General features: G+C 45.4%; 1 protein-coding gene and 1 non-coding gene across 4 annotated transcripts in view; one reads left to right on the top strand and one right to left on the bottom strand.

The window, feature by feature from the left end:
• Window positions 1-9,437, bottom strand: part of LAMP2 (lysosomal associated membrane protein 2) — a 37,932-nt gene extending 28,495 nt beyond the window's left edge. The window contains exon 1 of one of the 3 annotated variants that reach the window (XM_019955733.2): window positions 9,247-9,437. In XM_019955733.2, the coding sequence (XP_019811292.2) occupies window positions 9,247-9,310 (64 nt within the window). In that variant the 5' untranslated portion in view covers window positions 9,311-9,437. The remainder of the gene's footprint in view (window positions 1-9,246) is intronic. The other 2 variants (XM_019955730.2, XM_019955732.2) reach the window with 2 other exon arrangements.
• Window positions 9,438-17,928: 8,491 nt separating this feature from the next.
• On the top strand, window positions 17,929-18,001 carry TRNAW-CCA (transfer RNA tryptophan (anticodon CCA)). The gene has a single exon. It is a non-coding gene; the product is annotated as a tRNA-Trp (tRNA).
• Window positions 18,002-18,708: the final 707 nt, after the last annotated feature.

Consider the following 18,708-nt stretch of genomic DNA (forward strand, 5'->3'; position numbering starts at 1 on the left):
GACTCAAAACACGATATGCCAGAAAACACACCAGCAGCATAAATGAGGGACCACCATGTAAGGATTTTCTTCACTGTCTCATCAAGGGGTGCACTGTTTCCTGTTGAGATAGCTGTACAGCCTGAATGATACCCAAGCATGCCAGCGTCACCTACAAGTGGGGACACGCTCTAAACTAGAGAGAATCGAGTCCCGAGAGGAATACCAAGAAGGCGTGCCTCAGCAACAGCTTTCAAGCTGTACACAAAGCCCGCGTCATGCTCTGGAGACCAAGCTGCCTCGCCAAGCCTGAATCTGATACGCCTAAGCTCGTGGTCACTGACAATACCTAAATGTACTGGCTACAGGCTCCAAAAGACCTGTGAGGCCTAAGTAGGTTTTACAGCCATTCTTTTCTCAGAACAATCTGGAATGGAGCTACCATCACTGATCCAAGGCTACCCTGCAGTAGTGGTGAGAACTGCAGCTCAGAATTCTGATCAGCTGGAAGCCTGCTTTCCATACACATTCTCTTGGTCTGTTTAAAGTCCCCCATTTTAACACATTCTCCTTGTATTCAAAGTATTCAGGACTTCCCTAGGGGTGCAGCGGCTAAGAATCTGCCTGCCAATGCAGGGGACATGGGTTTGGTCCCTGGTCTGGAAAGATCCCACATGCTGCAGGACCACTAAGCCCGTGTGCCACAATTACGGAAGCCTGCAAGCCCTAGGACCGGTGCTCCGCAACCAGAGAAGCCACCACAATGAGAAGCCCGAGCGCCGCAACTCGAGAGTAGCCCCCACTCATTGCAACTAGAAGCCCACGCAAAGCAAAAAAGACCCAGACAGCCAAAAATAAATTTTTTTTTAAATTCTTTGTTGATTCTGAATAAACTCATTAAAAAAAACACACCAAAACATTCAAAAGAAACAACCAAAAAAGCCTGCCATGTGTTAATCATTTTCTTTCCAAAGAAATCAGAGTAGCAAACAAAACTACGTGAAAAAGCACTCAGTATCAAAGGATCAGTATCAAGGGTGGAGGACTCGGCTCTCTGGAACAGAAAGCAAAGGCAGTTGTCTGTATTTGCCGCTACATTAACATCAAAACGACAGAGGATGAGATGGTTGGACGGCATCACCGACTCGATGGACGTTAGTCCATCTGTATGTCCATCGAGTCGGAGAAGCTCCAGGAGTTGGTGATGGATGTTTTGGAACTGTCGAGTTTGAGGTCACAGGCATTGAGTAAAAGTGGCCCCTGGGCAGCTGGGGGTGGAAGAAGCCCTCTGAAAGCACAGTTCTCCCAGGGTGCTGGCTTGTGAAGTCAGAGAACAGAATGTGCTGGGCCCTTGGGTAGGTGGGTAGGCTGTTTTGATGTTAGTTTTGATGTCAGTTGCTCAGTTGTGTCCAACTCTTTGTGATCCCATGGACTGCAGCACACCACGCTTCTCTGTCCATCACCAACTCGTTCCCCACTTCTCAGCCTCACTGGCTTGAAAGGAAAGGCAGCACCCTGTCCAGACACTCAGGCTCAAAAGGTTTTGGGAATTGGCTTCTCCTTCATTCTCTTTGTTGAGTCCTATTGATTTTTTTCCCTTCCAATTCCCTCTGAAATCCAATCTCTGCCTTTAGTTTCTACTCCAAACCCACCAGCATACCCCTAACTTACTACAGATGCGTCCTAGCAGCCCCTAGAGGTGCTGTCAGATTCATGGTCCTTAAACGCCTCTCCCTCTCAGGATACTGTCTTGTTCAAAACCTTTTACGGGCTCCAAAATACCCATGCTAGAATTTAATTCCTCTGCCTGACTTTCAAAGTAATCTTTAATCTTGCCCCACCCTATTCCTCAACTTCTCTCAAGGCCGTGTTCCCAGAACACACCCTGCCATCCGGCTGAACTCGTTCCACTGGACCCATTTACCGCGCTCCAGTCAACCTCTGTCCCAGGCTTCTACCGTTCCTACCATCTGAAACAGACTTGTTTCCCTGGGAGGGGATTTCACTATTTCTGGCTGTCCCCAAATCTACAACACCCCCGCCCTTTTTTAAAAACAATTTCTGGCCAATCCCACCTCCCCCCACTGTAACAGCTGAAAATGCGCAGGGGCCAGCCAGCAGGGCATGTTGCTGCTTAATGCCTGGCGGCGGCAGTGCAGCATGAGTTGGGACACTGAACTTGGCTTCAATTCTGAGTAATCCACTGTACCTTTCTCACAACGTGAGTTTTTTTTTAATGTGTGATGTGTAACATACATACCGAAAAGTGTATACAGCATACATACAGAAGGGATTGCAAGTGCTTGAAGCATTTTCACAAACTGAACCCACTTGTGTCAGGACGCAGAACATTCCAAGTGCTCCCCCGAAAGTTCCCTCGCTTCCCCTTCCAGTTACCAATTCCCTTCCAAGGGCAGCCAACAACCTGACTTCTAACAAACAGCACAGTTTACTTTTGCCTGTTGTTCAACCTGATGTAAATGAAATCATTCACTATACTTTCTGTTGTATCTGGCTTCTTTTATGCAACATTATGTCTTTCGAGATTCACCCACGGTGTTGAGCGTAGTTGCCGTTTGTCATTTCTAATTCTGTATGTACAGCCTTCCTGCATTAGGTCAGTACTCCACTGCATGTCTATGCTACTGCTTATGGACATTGGGCGAGTTTCCAGTTTGGTTCTTTTACAAATGGACGCATCAGTGAACACAGGTGTGTGTGGTGTGTCTATTGGGTGTATGTTTAGGAATGAAACTGCAGGGTCTAAGTGTATGCACATGTCCCAATATCTTTTTAAGAAATTCCTTTTCTGCTTAAAAATTGATGAGATTTAATTTCTGTTGTTTAGAATTAAGAACCCAGACTGACAGGCTGTCCGTTTTTCAGCCACCATTCTCTCCTTAAAGATTTTCTGACTGTAACAGCCCTCAAGGAGCAGTCACAGTGCGTATTGCCACACTTCCATATACTTTATACTACCCTGAATTATTCACTTACTTTATGCCTGTTAATCCTGTCTCCTCTATTACTGTAAGCTCCAAAACAACAGTTTTCAACTGTAACTTCACAAGAAACTGAGGTGCCAGGGTGAATTATAGTATACAGCAAATAAGTTGTTAGCTAATACAAAAAGTACCAAAGACCGTGAATGAATGATACACACGAATAGATTCAAGATTCGCTTTTGATAAGGTCTCTGCTACTCATTTGAATTCTAATATTCTCCCTTAGGCAGATGATCTTATCTATGCACAGCCCCTAGGAGTGTGTCTTTTTTATGAATGTCATCCATCACAGGTGTCAGGGAAGGGGAGACTATATCTATTACTTCCATCTCCCCCCATCCCTAGTAGTGCTGAATATATTACATTGTCAATAAATACTGATTGATTATATCCAGGTGAAAATACCATGCAATCAGGACCTGGAACACAGCTTAATCTAATTACAGGAAGTCTAAGCCTTCACCTCTTCCAAATCATGAACCCAACCCATCAGTCTTCTGGATACTCCCCTCAACCCCCATGTCGGTTTTTTCCACAATACATTTTGACATGGATTTAAGCTAGGAATACTGCTTTTCCCAGAAGTTTATAGATGAAACATTTACATTTTGGTTAAAAAAAATCTTCAGCAAGCCACTTGCATCCTATCGAAGTGTCTGATTTTAGACTAGCCAGCCATTTTTGTCAAAGACTTTATGACACTAAAAAACACAGCTGAATATATCCTGGAGTGTGTAATTATAGACCTGAGTTTACTCTCCAAAGGGGCTGGGGGGGAGAGGCAAAATCAACTTTCCCAAATGCAAATATCCTCTTGTTTCCAAAGAAATCATTTATAGGTTCTTTTAGGACTCAGAACTCTGGTCTCTAAGCATGACACACAGCAAAATGTGGCTAGGTTTTCCTAAGTCTTTTTGATCCAAAGTGTGGTTGAAAAATATACATTTGTAAACAATATGGGGGTGGGGGGGGAACATTATAACAGTAGTAAAACAAAACCAATGAAAAACAATTATCTAAGAGGCAATAGTATAATGAGACAATTAAAGAGACCCATCACTGGAGCTGAAGAGCTAGAATTCAAATCAGGCAGTCCAATTTAAACACTGGTTGTGACATTCTGGGCAAGTCAACCTTGCTAAGAATTGTACAGTGTATTTCTCTAACACATTCTTCGAAAGCACGAGAGCCCTTCAGAGCGAAAAGACCTTTGCCATGCAAGTTAAGAGATTCCAACTTAAAAGTTTTTTTTTTTCCCTTCTAAGAAGCACAGCACCTAAAGGGATCCCTTCCCAAATTTTCAGTTTGTCTACTTTCATTGTATTAAGTGATGGACTCTTGTCCTCAAACTCTGATATCAATTCAGAATGAGGTTGAGCAAAGGATCTTAAAAACAAAAACACGAAAAAAAACCAGGACATAGGCATACAGTATCTATTTACACTTTGTTTTCAACTCATAGGTTTGTTGAGTCAACCAAGTCAAATCAACTGTTCCTCAGTTCCTAATGTAAGTAACAATTACCACGTGGTAGTTCCTGATACTCTGGATTTCTGGTAAATCTCTTAAAAATTAAAAAAAAAAAAAAGATTTCAAGCTATGAAATATTGTTTTAAGGTCAGAGAGTGGGTAAGGAAATAAAAGATTTCCATTCAACTAATGGAAAGTGCTTATTGCTGAGTGGTGTTGGGCAGACCTCCAGAATTCTTTTTCAATGCAAGGCAGGATACCAACAAGTACTTATAAAGTACACTTTGGGAGCTGACAGGATCTCTGATCACTTTAATCTGAAATTATGATCGAAATGCTTTCATCACTACAGGAGGAAGAGCAGTCTTCTTGCACCAAGGATCACTGAATTCAGCTATAATACTGTGAAATAATCCTTCATCACAAATTCCACTCAAGGATCCAGTGGAAGAAAGCTGCACTCACGGGAAATACGTGAATATCTATAAATCCTATCAGATGTGATAACCAATGACCAACAGATGAATAATAAGCCTGTCCTTTCGAGTATCTTTATTAAAACCAGAATAGTTTCAGAAGAACAGTGAACCAAAGTTATCAGTGGTAAGGCTACAGAAAAATCTCACTTTTCAATCACCTCCGAGAGAGATAAACTGGTTCTTTGTGAAAATTTTATTTATTCTCCTCATCCAGGATGTTCTGGTTCCCCAGGTGAACCTTCACTACTGTTTAGGTTTATGTGAAGGGATATAGGTAAGATGGGGCTTCCCTGGTGGCCTAGCGGTAAAGAATCCTGCCAACACAGGAGACGCGTGTTCAATCCCAGGGTTGGAAAGATACCCTGGAGCTGGAGGAAAAAATGGCAACCCACTCCAGCATTCTTATCTGGAAATCCCCTGGACAGAGGAGCCTGGCAGGCTACAATCCATGGGTCAAAAAAAGAGTCAGACACAACTTAGCGAGTGAACAACAGGTAAGATACCAGCATTATTATATGGGATTATACTTTAATCAGTTGGTTTATAATCATCTGTACAGCTTAGCACTGATCTTAAAGTTCTCCATCTTGCAAAACCCAATGTAAGGTTCACAGAAGAAAAAGGTAACCAACTTAATCTAGTTCACCGATGTCTCCCCAGCGCTCACCAACGAAGACCTTCAACAAAAGCCTACTGAGTTAACCCCGTGCCCCCAGGCCCTGTGCCAGGGAGGCAATGGGAAGTTAACGGTACAGCAGACAGTCTCCACACAGAGACTAAATAAATCCACAGAGATTTGCCTAGTGAGGTGGGGGGGCTAGGGGGAAGGGGAATAAAAGGGTGGAAAACAGGCTAGCCTAACAACCTAGGCATTTGGGCAAGATAAGACTGACTCCTATTCCTCCAAGTAAGTCACGTGGGCTGGCCTCCTTCAAGTCTCTGTTCAAATGTCACCCAACAATGAAGGCCTTCTGACCACAAATGTCAAAGAGGGTCAACCCCACCACTCCCTCCCTACCGGCTCTTTCTTCTTCCTCATATCCTGCCTCATTGCCTTCACCTGCTTATGGCACTCTGCAATTCTGTTCTTGACCTGAGGGGCTGTCTTCCCCCACTAAGAGGTAAGCTCCCTGAGAGCAGGAACCTTTTGCCTAGTGGCTTCCATCAACAACTGTGGGAAGGAGCGACTGCTCTACCAGTGAAGTACACACTTGGGAAATTTCTATCAGGTTTTCCCCCACCCAGAATAGCCTCCACCGTATAAAAACTAGAAGTCAGATTAGTTATGGGAATCAGTAACCACAGAACTCTGAAATCTATAATGTCACAGGGGAAACATAAGCAATGATGCTAGGAAAAGTTTTTCATCCACTACTCTAACGCCTCTAGGTAGCTTTTCTTCAGACGCTCTCTGCTGCTGCTGCTGAGTCGCTTCAGTCGTGTCCGACTCTGTGCGACCCCATAGACAGTAGCCCACCAGGCTCCCCCGTCCCTGGGATTCTCCAGGCAAGAACGCTGGAGTGGGTTGCCATTTCCTTCTCCAATGCATGAAAGTGAGAAGTGAAAGTGAAGTCGCTCAGTCATGTCCAACTCTTAGCGACCCCATGGACTTCAGCCCACCAGGCTCCTCCGTCCATGGGATTCTCCAGGCAAGAGTAGGCAGGTCTAATTCATTCCAATAAATACTAGCATAATTTAATCTTTGTGAAAAAGGCCAACACACAGGCTCTAAGAATTCCTTTCTATACTTACTCTAAAGCCATCTATTTTTAAAGAGCTACCTGGTAGAGCTGGGAGAGAGTTATAAAATTACCAAGTGAAACCAGTGCACTACCAGTTCATAAGGTCATAAATCCAGGAACAAATCCTCCTCCCTGGGACCCTCTGCAGTGCTCAGGAACAGCCTGAATTTCACAGCACATACTTCACTGACTTTCCAAAAAACTATTATTGGTATCCATTTTGATACATAAAGGTAAGGTGCAAAATCCACCAAGCAACTGAAGAATTGCTAAATTCTTAAACACACACAGGAGTCTGAAAATCTTCCAAGAGGATGTTAGTCCCAAACAATAAATGGCAAACTAGCAGATGAGCTGATGGCTTTTTTAACGTGCTTCTTTTCGCCTGTTTATTTTCTGCAATGAGCAAGCACTGGTTTTGTAAAAAGAACACACAAAAAAGCTTTCATTAAAAGGAAAAAAAATGACAAGCAAGCCAACAAGACAATGAATTTTTCCCCCTTTCTCTGCACAATAAAAGTGTTGTTTGTGCTGATCCAATTGGCAGAGAACTACTGATTACCAGATGCCTTGGTCAGATGTGTTCTAGTCACTGATAAGGTGCTTCTCACTGTAAACAATCCTCTCACAGGGTCATCTGGCCTCCCCAAGTGCTTCACAGGGGAGTCAAGGCGGCACATTACATTTGAGCAAAGCTCCACGGCCCCTTTCAAAAGGGCTAGAGGCTTTCCTGCACTAAATGCACAGCTAGATTCCCTTCTGGCATCAGGGCCCCTTTACTCTCTTATCCACTGAGGACCTCAAAGGGCTTTGTTTATGTGACTTATATCCACTGCTACTTGCTGTACTACAAATTAAAACTAAAAAAGGGACTAAAACACATCAGACCCATGAGAGTGGTGATGTCATCACACATTCTACAGCTTCTGGAAAACTCCACCGTACTGAGGAGAGGATAAGTGTGAAAAAGACAAATATCTTAATTTCAGTCTGGAGATAGTTTTCATCTGACAGGAACTTCCCCCTAACTCCACCCTCAAAGATCCTTAAGAATCACTAGATGATCCAGACCCCTTCCAACTCCATGGCTCTGGAGCCAGATTCATCATCTTTTGGCACTACTGACATTCTGAGATGGGTAATTCTTTATGGGGGCGGGGGTGGGGGAGTGCTGTCCTGTGCCTTGTGGGATGTTTAGACACACCACTGGCCTCTTCCCACTAGATGCCAAAAGCAATCCCCAGTGATGACAACCCAAAATGTCTCCAGACATTGCTAAATGCCCCCTGGGTGAGAATCCCCCATTCCACGTGTTGACTTCATTCTTCTACTGAAATGTGAATTACAAAATGTGTGCCTCTCACTGCCCCTCCCGGGCCCCTACTGTATCTATTTCTTCTCTATTCCCACCTGAGTCTGCGCCTTCCGGTCTTTTATTAGGTCACAAATAGCAAGGGTCAGGTAGTAACAAGCTCAGAATTTATCAGGACAGGAAGAAACATTCTGGCCAAAGTTCACCTCTCAGGTATTTAAAGGCCTCGGGGACCTAAAGCTTGCGGGTGGAAGGGTGGGGGTGGGGGTGGAGGTGGGGCGCGGGGCGCTCAGAGCGCCAGCAGCCAGGACCTAGCAAAAACCCGATCCTTAGAAAATGACCTGCCCTCCTTCTCCGAAAACCAGGCGGTAACAGGCCAGTTGTGTGAGAGAGAAGAAAAGGAGCTTCTGAACGCAAAGTGGCAGCATAAAAGACTCAGATACACCACCCCCAAAACCTCAGTATATGGGTACCTTTTTTTAATCAGTCTAGCTGGAAGGAAGTAACAAAACTGGTTTAAAAAAAGATAAACAACTATGTCCTCAGCACCTCCAAGTCAGATATTCACTCCCCACCGAAGTTTGTATTCATCCCTTTTAGTCTCCAGAGGTTGGGTACAAGTTTTCTCGTCTGGAAATTGCCCCAGCCACCTTAGCTCCCCCTTCCCCATCAACACTCCAAGTACCAAACCCCAATTTATGATCTCTTGAATCACCCTTCCTCCACAGCGTTAAACTTCTACCCCACCAAGCCTCTCACTGCCCCTCAGAATCTCCCCCTATCTGCCCCCCCTCCTTAACCCAAGCTTCTCCACGCAGGCAGTCCCCTTCCCTCCTCAGTTTTCTCTCCCGCCCCACAGGTTCCCACCATCTTCAAAACTCTTCCTTGATCCTAGGACCAGGACTCTAATTGTCCGTGCCACCCCAGAATCCGCACGTACCGCCCTCCCACGCTCACCTCTCCTTAGCATCTCCCCCAAGTTACTCTTTCCACCTCTGCTCCTCTTCCCTACCTACTCCCTCGGCGTCCACCCGGACCCCTTGCTCTTTTTTATTCTCATGGGCCCTTGTCCCTCGCCATCCCTCGGTCGGGCCTTCGCTAGGTCACTGCTCATCACCTCGGGCCAGCGCCAACGCCCAGTGTCTGTCGTTCAGCCTCTCAACCCCCTCCCCCCCGGACCAGTCTTTCAGGTTACTGCCTCTGAACTGGGAGCCCCGGGCCCAGGATCAGGGACTAAGCAGAAGGGCCCGACAACTCACCCAGGACGAGGCAGAGGAGAAGGAACCCAGAGCCCGGAACCGGGGCGAGGCGGAAGCACACCATGATCCCGGAGAGCAGGCGGCGGCGACAAGAGCAGCGACAGCAGGGAAAAGGCTCGCGGAAACCTGATAGGAGGGCCGATGACCACCGACCACAACGCTGCAAAAGCCAGGACTCGGCGCTTTCAGCGCGGGTCATAAGACCAGGGGCGGGGCTCTTTCTTGCCCTCAGCCAATCAGCGCGCTTGAAAGCGGCCCTAGGGGTGGTGACGCTTGGGCCCAGTGGGCGGGGTGACCACGCCCTGGCTTTTTGGTTCACAGTCATTTTTATGCTCCTAAGAGATGCGCGCGGACGGCCCTTTCTGAGGTTTTTAAAGAGAGACGAACTTTTTTGGGGGGTGTAGATAGTATAGATTATTTCAGTTCTGACTCCTTGAGAATACTTTTGCTGGAGTTAAAATGGTTGCTAGGTATTGCAACGTTATACCTACAGAAATAAAACATGATTATTCTCCAAACACTGTTGCCTATGCAGCTCATGTCATTAAAAGGACAAGGGAGCTAGAGGGTGATATGGAGTCAGTGAACGCCAGAGCAGGCCTTGAAGTTCACCTAGTTACAACACCCTGTTTTTCAGATGGGGAAACTGAACTCAGAAAGAGGAAGAGTCTTATTTAAATATAGAAAGAAAGACAATGAGGAAGAGAGAAATAGGACAAGGGAAGAAAGGATCATCCATATTCCGAGCACACAGAAAGAGACACCATTATCTACCTGTCCATCCAACAAGCTGTTTTTCCTGTATCTATACACATGTAAATATTCTTTAATTAGAATTCACTCTAAACACATTATTTGGTATAGTTGACAATTGAACAGATGAAACCTAAACTCTTCAACAAATGAAAGCATTCAAAAACTATAAAGATCTCAAACTGGGACAAAGCGTTGATTCTCAAATGTTAGTTTCCAAAAGTGTCATCTGGGGATTTTTAAAAACATGCAGAATCCTCACGTCATTCCCCAGAGATTCTGAAACAGTAGGTCTGTGGCACTCCTAGGAATCAGTTCTTTTGTTTTAACAAGAACTCCAAGTGATTCTGATTCCTATGGTTCCCAGACTACATTTCAAGTATCAGAAAATAGAGCTTCAAAATCATCTAGTCCCAGGAGATCTTAATCTGGTTCCAATGGATGAACTAGGGGTCGGGGATAGGTGTCTGTGAATCCCCCAAAATTACAGGCAAAATTTACATATGTGTATTTTTCTGAGGAAGTTGGTAGTTTTTACTATTTCTTAAGTAGGACTGGAGAAGGCAATGGCACCCCACTCCAGTACTCTTGCCTGGAAAATCCCATGGACTGAGGAGCCTGGTAGGCTGTAGTCCATGGGATCGCTGAGAGTCGGACACGACTGAGCGACTTCACTTTCACTTTTCACTTTCATGCATTGGAGGAGGAAATGGCAACCCACTCCAGTGTTCTTGCCTGGAGAATCCCAGGGACAGGGGAGCCTGGTGGGCTACCGTCTATGGGGTCGCACAGAGTCGGGCACGACTGAAGCGACTTAGCAGCTTAGCAAGTAGGACCTATGACTTCTCACCCTAACACCCACCCCTGCTCCAATATTAAGATCTATTCCCCCACTGTCCTTCGCTTGAATGTGATTAATTCCTGAAAGTGAGAACACTGAATGTGTTCTGTCATGAGTGAAACTGACTGCCCCATTGATAAGGCTGGGAAGCAGCTCTGTCCTGGATAACCTGCAGCTGAGTTGAGCGCTCAGAAGTGCGCCCCCCCCCCATTATTTTTATTTATTTATTTTGGCTGTGCCACATGGCATGCAGGCATGCAGAATCTTAGTTCCCCGACCAGGTATCGAACCCGTGAGCCCTGCAGTGGAAGCATGGAATCTTAACTCCTGGACCTCCAGGGAAGCATACTGCCCCCCACCCCACCCGGCTCAATCCTTAATGAAGGGACTCTGTCCCTTCTTCCTCAACTATAAACTGCCTAAATTTCATGTTCAGCGAAATGCTAAGAAGAGATAAAACAGCATAGTGGAAAGAACACTGGGCGGACATTCAGAAGAGCTGGGCGTGAGATATCTCTGACTGACATCATGACCTTCTCTTCATCTCTTTGAGCTTCTACATCCATAAAATAGAAATGTGTGACTAGAGCTGTTTCTCAGCGCCGGCTGCACTCTGGGATCACTGGTAGGGCTTAAAAACTAGAGATGCCCCTCGGTCCCACCCCTTGAGATTCTCTGATTCAGTAGATAAGGCCTGGGGCCTGGGCACTGTATTTTTCTTAGAACTCCCCAAGACAGTATTAATCGGCCAGAGATGAACTGTCAGGTAATCCCAGCTTTACAAGTCTAGGATTCTATGAAAGTAAATGCTCATTTGTATAAGATATAAGAAAACAAAGTGCCCCATTGAGTCAAGAATTCCGTTTAACCAATTGTACTGAACTTCTTGCAGATGTCAATCAAATGAAAAAATGGAACAGAGAGAGATATCAGCGGCCTTACAAGCTAAATCCGCCACCCACCCCCCACCCCGCCCCCATCACCACCATTCTCGCAAAACAAACGCTGGTTTCTTGACCGGGACAGCCTTCTTCAGGAGACAGAACGGTGTTTGTGTTTTGTTGTTGATGTTGGAGGATGGCGGGTGGGGGATTGGTGAGTAAAGGTTGGGTTATTTTGTCAGAGGACACAGGCTCAAAATTCTCAAACCTTTGTTTAATTTAACAACTTAATTTAATGTAACAACTCAAACGCAGTTGTTGAATGTCTCCGCGCTCCGAGATGCCGCGAGAACTACTCGCTTTTTTCTGCACTGTCTCCCATCACCTAGCCAGTTGAAGGAACTTGCCCCTGACTCTTCTGCAGGAGAGGCGGATTCCTAAGTGGGACTGGGGTCGGTGGTTTGAAGAACTTTATGAGATTCCCCTGGCATCTGAGCTTCCCAGCTGTGGACTTGATTGTTGTTGCCAGGAAAGGGAGCGCTTTCACATGCACTTCCTCTCTTAGGGGACCCCGTGCCCACCTGCCTGCGCAAAACTCCTCAGTCCCCTTCCCCCACCCCTATCCCCAGCCCCACACCACCCCAGGTAGATTCTGACTCTTTCTGAGCAGCTTTGAGAGCAAGGAATCGCTGGTAAACACTTCCCCGAAAAGTGAACACACCGAAGGGTGGAAGAGACAATGACCCTCTAAGATCTGGTAAATGATGACAATGAAATGTATCGGTCCGAGGGAGGAAATGAACATCAATATATAGATTTAGAATAGAAAAATGATAAATGCTTATTAAATGAATGAATGAGCAGCCCTGAGGCTCTAATCTCATCTCCCTGCCATGTGTTGACTAAAGAAAAACACCGTCTAAAAGTTAGGTTTTATTCGAGAAACTTACTGGTCTATAGCCCATGAGACAGCCTCTCAAATAGCGCTGAGGAACTGTTCCAAAGAGGTAAGGCAGGAGCCAGGAGTTTTTGCTGGAAAAGAAACAAGTAATTGAACATCAAAAAAAATTACTGCTAATCACAGAAAACATCTCAAGTTAATGATTTTACTGCTTTTCTCTGCATGGGAAGATGCAAGAATCTAGGCTCATTGAAATTATTCCTTAGATATGCATCTTAAGGATTTAGGAGCAGTATCCTGTTTTTCTCCATCCTGAATCCCTTTGGGCAGGTGCACTGCAGTGGCTGATGGCTTGATGGGGTGGGGTGGGGGGGGGGACATTCTTTGTTTAGTGAAATGGCGGGCAACATATTTTTGCCTCCAAATCATGTAATTATTTTATTTGCATTCTTTCTCTGCCATTTTTCCCCTTTCCTTACCCCCCCTTTTTTTTTTAAGTTTCTACTCCACTCCTCTTTTCCTTTCCCCTCCAAACTGTGACAAGATGGTCATCACTCAGCCCCAACAGAGAGGTCACAGTGGACTCAAAGGGCTGCCAACCTCAACCTAAAGTGCACTGGGCGAGTGGAAGCAGGCCATTGGAGTTATTCGTTTCTGCAGCAGCATTCTTCTCCACCTGCCCGCCAAAGAGCTGGTCTAACCTGCTGCTGCTGCTGCTAAGTCGCTTCAGTCGTGTCCGACTCTGAGCGACCCCATAGACAGCAGCCCACCAGGCTCCCCCGTCCCTGGGATTCTCCAGGCAAGAACACTGGAGTGGCTTGCCATTTCCTTCTCCAATGCATGAAAGTGAAAAGTGAAAGTGAAGTCGCTCAGTCGTGTCCGACTCTTAGCGACCCCATGGACTGTAGCCCACCAGGCTCCTCCGTCCATGGGGTTTTTCAGGCAAGAGTACTGGAGTGGGGTGCCATTGCCTTCTCCTGCTAATGGCTCTCAACTTGGAGAGTGTATCACAATCACCAAAAAGTCTTTTGAAAACACAGATTACTGGGCCCCACTGTGGAGTTCGAGCAAGTCTGGGGTGGGGCCTGAGAATCTGCATTTCTGGCAACTTCTCATGTGGTTCTGATGCTGCTGATCCAGAAACCAAACAGACGTCACCTGTCCTCTGGGGAATGGGGTTAAAGGTGGAAGAGAAGGGACTTCTGTTAACTCCTGCAGTATTTCAATTTTTATAGTAATCAGATTGTTTTTGTAACGATGGTTTTTAAATTAGTGAGTGCAAATCATTTTTAAAAATCAAATAATTTTTTAACTTATAAAACTGAAAAGAAGTGCACTTTCACCTTCCCCTGGACTCTAGCCCCACTCCTCAAAGTAATAACTGGTAAGAATCCATTTTTTTAAACTCTCAGGAAAAAATGATGCACGTACCTGCATATATATTTACATTTAAAATTTTTCATAATTACAAGCATACTCTTCATATTGTTTAGCGACTTGCTTTTCTCACTTAGTGGCATATTTTGAAGATGGTCCTTAAAAGTCATATATCTTGACCTCATTCTTCTAATTAGCTTTCACTGTGTAGCTGTATCTCGATGTATAAAAACCCAAAAATTGTTAAACCCGTTCCCCCAAACAAATCCCAAGATCTGTCTGCAGCACCACCCTGTGGTTAGCATAGGAATTGCATCACAAGAAAGTGAAAGTCTCTCAATCCCGTCCGATTCTTTGCGACCCCATGGACTATACAGTCCATGGAATTCTCCAGGCCACAAAACTGGAGTGGTAGCTGTTCCCTTCTCCAGGGGGTCTTCCCAACCCAGGGATTGAACCTGGGTCTCCTGCACCGCAAGCAGATTCTTTACCGTCTGAGCTACCAGGGAAGCCCACCATGAATAATAAGGGAATTTGAATAAATCATTTAGGGTTATGTGTTTTCATAAGCCTAAGTTTTATGCTGTTTTCCAAAGTGGAAACTTGTCATGAGCTAAGCATTGCTAGTGTGGCCAGAGCGGAAGGGGTCCACCGTTGTGATGCTGAAGTGGATTTTTGGCACCCTTTTCAGCCATCAGATTATCATGCAAACTTGGGAAGGTCAGTCCATGCTCTGTGTGCATCTGGTCTTCCCCTTCACACACCCGCTCCTGACTTGGAGGAGAAGGAACATACTCAGCTGGTGGCAGGAAGTTGCTTCTTAGAAGAGGGCCAACTTTAAATACGAATCAGTCTCTTGTGTACGTCACCTTCATTATTTAGAGAGGGCTGGGATAGTGTAGTGGTTGAGTGCTGGCTCTGGCATTGGACTGCCACGATTTGAGTCCTTCCTCTGCTACTTACTAACTGTGTGACCTCTGAGCCTCAGTTCCCACATCCCTAAAATGGAGGTAATGATAGGAATATTTATCACGTAGGATTATGGTAAGGATTGCATGAGGTACGGGGAAAACGCGGACGTGTAGTGCACTCAACAAACACTGCTGTCACTGTTATTAGTGGTAGCGATTGTCGCATTCCTTTCTCTGCCAGTGTGTCACAGACCTAAAGAAGTTGGCAGTGGTGCTCACTGCTTGAGGGAGGGCCATTGCTTTCCTTCATATTTAAATGTTTTTTTAATATTTATTAATTTGGCTGCACCAGGTCTTGGTTGCTGCATGTAGGATCTTTAGCTGTGGCATGTGGGATCTAGATCTCTGACCACGGATGGAACCCAGGCCCCCTGCCTGGGGATCCTGGAGTCTTTGCCACTGAACCACCAGGGAAGTCCCTAAAATTCTTTCTATATAAATGAACACATAGCCAGTGAAGAACATTTCTGACATACCGCTAAACACAAAGAAGAAAATTAAATAACCTGTGATCTGACTTCTGCCTAGAACATTCCTTCTCCTCCTACCTCCTGCAACACTAGTCTGGCTTCTGCTTCTCTTTCAGGTGACATGAGTCTCTCCCAAGTAATCATTAACCAGTCAAGGCTGAATTAAGGGGGTTCCACTGACTGCTTCCCTAAAACCCTGCACTTCCCTCATCATAACATCCAGCACGCTCTAATTGACTGTTCACTGGCCTAGACTCCACAGGAGCCTTCAGGCTTCTTTAGGGCAGAAGACATGGCCATTTTTTCCACCAATCTTATGTTCGTAGTAAGTGCTCAGTAAATGCTTGTTGAATTCACAAATGAATGGCAGATCTAAGAATAGGCTCTGGCTTTTGGAGATCGCAGGACCTAGGTGGTGAGCTGGTGGAATGGTCTCCCCAGCAGGGTATTTCCCAAGTTTCTTCCATCTGCATCACGTCAGGGAAAGTGGCCACATACATGCCTTCTTTCCACTAGGCCAGCCAGCTGACTGTGAACTCACTTCTTACTTCCCCTTCTACCACTTTCTCATTTTCTCTTTGTCTATATGTCTCTATGTTGCACTCTCTTTTTTTTTATCTGAGTCTCTCTCTCTTTCTCACACACACACTCATACATTCCTCGCTTAGCTCTTCACTGGAATCTCCAGATTCTCTTTGCACTCAGTAGATTATGAAGGAGAGGGAACCCAGAACATCAGGACCCATGGAACTGTGAGATGGTGTGCTGCTCAAGCAATCATGTCATCTCACTCCCTTCCTTTGCAGTCAGGGTTTGGAGGAGAGGGTTCAGAACCAGAGATTCTTACCACCCCCCTCTGTTATGACACTGTTGATGGTGACAGTCACCCGGGGCTTCAAGTGTAACCGAGAAGGCTGCTGCCAGCTCTTTGGCATAAGATGGCAGCCCCTAACTGCAGGCTCCTGATGGTGAACGACAGTCATTTAAAATCATAAGAGCTCTTGTCTGCTTCAACCCCTTCATTTTGCCCAGGGAGGTCGAGTTACTTGGCCAAATAGGCAGCAGAGCTGAGAGAAGAAGTCTTAGCTCTCTATTTCTTGCCTAGTGCTCTATTCTCCGTTGGCTCAAACTCTGTGCTCTAAAAGGCCCCCTTCGTTAAATTTTCATGTCAGTGAGAAAGGCCAGGAAAATGCTGAGGGCCCTGTTCAGTTCCAGAATTTATTACATGGAGACTTTAGCACTCTTGTGAATTGAAATATGTAAGTTTCCTAGCAACTTCATTCTTTTTTTATTATTAATTTTTATTGGAGCATAGTTGCCTTACAATGCTGTGTTAGTTTCTGCTATACAGCAAAGTGAATCAGCTATAAGTATATATATACCCCCTCTTTTTTTACATTTCCTTCCCATTTAGGTCACCACAGAGCATTGAGTAGAGTTCCCTGTGCTATACAGTAGGTTCTTTTTTTTTTTCTTTTACAGTAGGTTCTTGTTGTCTGTTTTATACATGTGTGTGTTAGTCACTCAATCATGTCTGACTCTTTGTGACCCCATGGTCTGTCCATGGAATTCTCTAGGCAAGAATACTGGAATGGATTGCCATTCCCTTCTCCAGGGGATCTTCCCCACCCAGGGATCGAACCCGGGTCTCTTGCATTGTAGGCAGATTCTTTACCGTCTGCGCCACTAGGGAAGCCAATGTTTTATACATAGTTGTGTATATATGTCCGTTCTAATCTCCCGATTCATCCCACCACCCACCCCTCCGCAACTTCACCCTTCCAGATGTTATTTATTCCTTTTTCTGGCTGACTGTTCATTGAAGTCCTTGCTGCTTTTACAATGGGCTTTGAGGAACAGTCCATCTGGCCAACTCCTTCATTAGGGATGTAATAGGAGTCAAGAAAAATGAGTTCACTTCACTTGATTTCATCCGTTTCCTTCCATCCGTATTTCCCCACCCTTTCTCCCCAGACTTAGTGATTTCTGTGAGCCAGGATGGCTTCCAGGGGTAGGCATATCCACCTGAAGCCCTGCGAACCAGAATGGTGATACTGACCATCTAGAGGCATCCAGCACAGGGCTAGCACCTAATACTCGCTCATGCTCCTCAACATAAAACCCAGGAAAGCTGCTTCCTGAGCCCAGTTTGGCCGCTACTCGTTCTGTGGCCTGTTCAGGCACCTTATCTCTTTGGCCCACTTAATCACACTTTCCTCTGCTGCTTAGGGTTTGAACAACAACAGAGTTTCCCAAAGTGCGTTCCAGGGAGTCCACAGGCTCAGAGGACATATCTCAGAGTAGGCATGCTGGATGTCCTACCCACACCAACAGGAATGGCTCCAGTTTTCTCTTTTAGATGGTGGAGTTTGTGGGAAACTTTTGAACAAAGGGCTCCCTGGCTAAAAAATTTATAGGAAACATTGGACTGGAAAATCACCATGATCACTCTCAGCTATAAAAGTCTAAAGTCCTAGGTTCTGGGACCTCCCTGGTGGTCCAGTGGCTAAGACTCCAAGCTCCCAATGCAGGGGGCCCAGGTTCGATCCCTGGTCAGGGAACTATTAATAGATCGCATGTGCTACAATTACGAGTTCATATTACTGCAACTGAGACGCAGTGCAGCCAAATAAATAAATAAAACCCAGGGTTCTTTCTGGGTTTCCAAGATAAGCCTGTCTGATAATGAAGGATTCTGGTATCTTTTGTTCTAAAAAGAACAGTGGAAACGAGAAGACTTGAAGAGCACACCCATGGCAGGCCTCTAGGGTCACCTCTAAGCTGGTGACACCAAAAAAAAAATACTAACAGCTGCACATCCTATATGCCAAGGACTGTTGTAAGCCTTTATCATATGTAATTCTCACAACAACTCTATGAAGTAGGTAATGTCTCTGTTTTACAGATAAGGAAACAGAAGCACAAAAAGGCTAAATAACTTGCCTGTCTTTGTCAGCTCAGGCTCCTGTAACAAATCACCATGGACTGGGTGGCGTAAGCAACAAATATTTCTTTCTCATAATTCTGGAGGCTGGGAAGTCCAAGATCAAGGTGCTGGCAGATTCAGTGTCTGGTGACAGTCAGAGCTGGCTGACAGCTACCTTTTTTCTGTGCCCTCCCATGGTAGAGACATCATCTGTCTAATGTTTCTCTTCATAAGGCACTAATCCCATTCATGAAAGCTCCACCCTCATGACCTAATAACCTCCCATAGGCTCTACCTCCGAACATCGTTACATTGGGCATTAATGCGTCAACATATGAATTT

Source organism: Bos indicus, chromosome X (genome assembly GCF_029378745.1).
Source record: "Bos indicus isolate NIAB-ARS_2022 breed Sahiwal x Tharparkar chromosome X, NIAB-ARS_B.indTharparkar_mat_pri_1.0, whole genome shotgun sequence".
Taxonomy (NCBI): Eukaryota; Metazoa; Chordata; class Mammalia; order Artiodactyla; family Bovidae; genus Bos; species Bos indicus.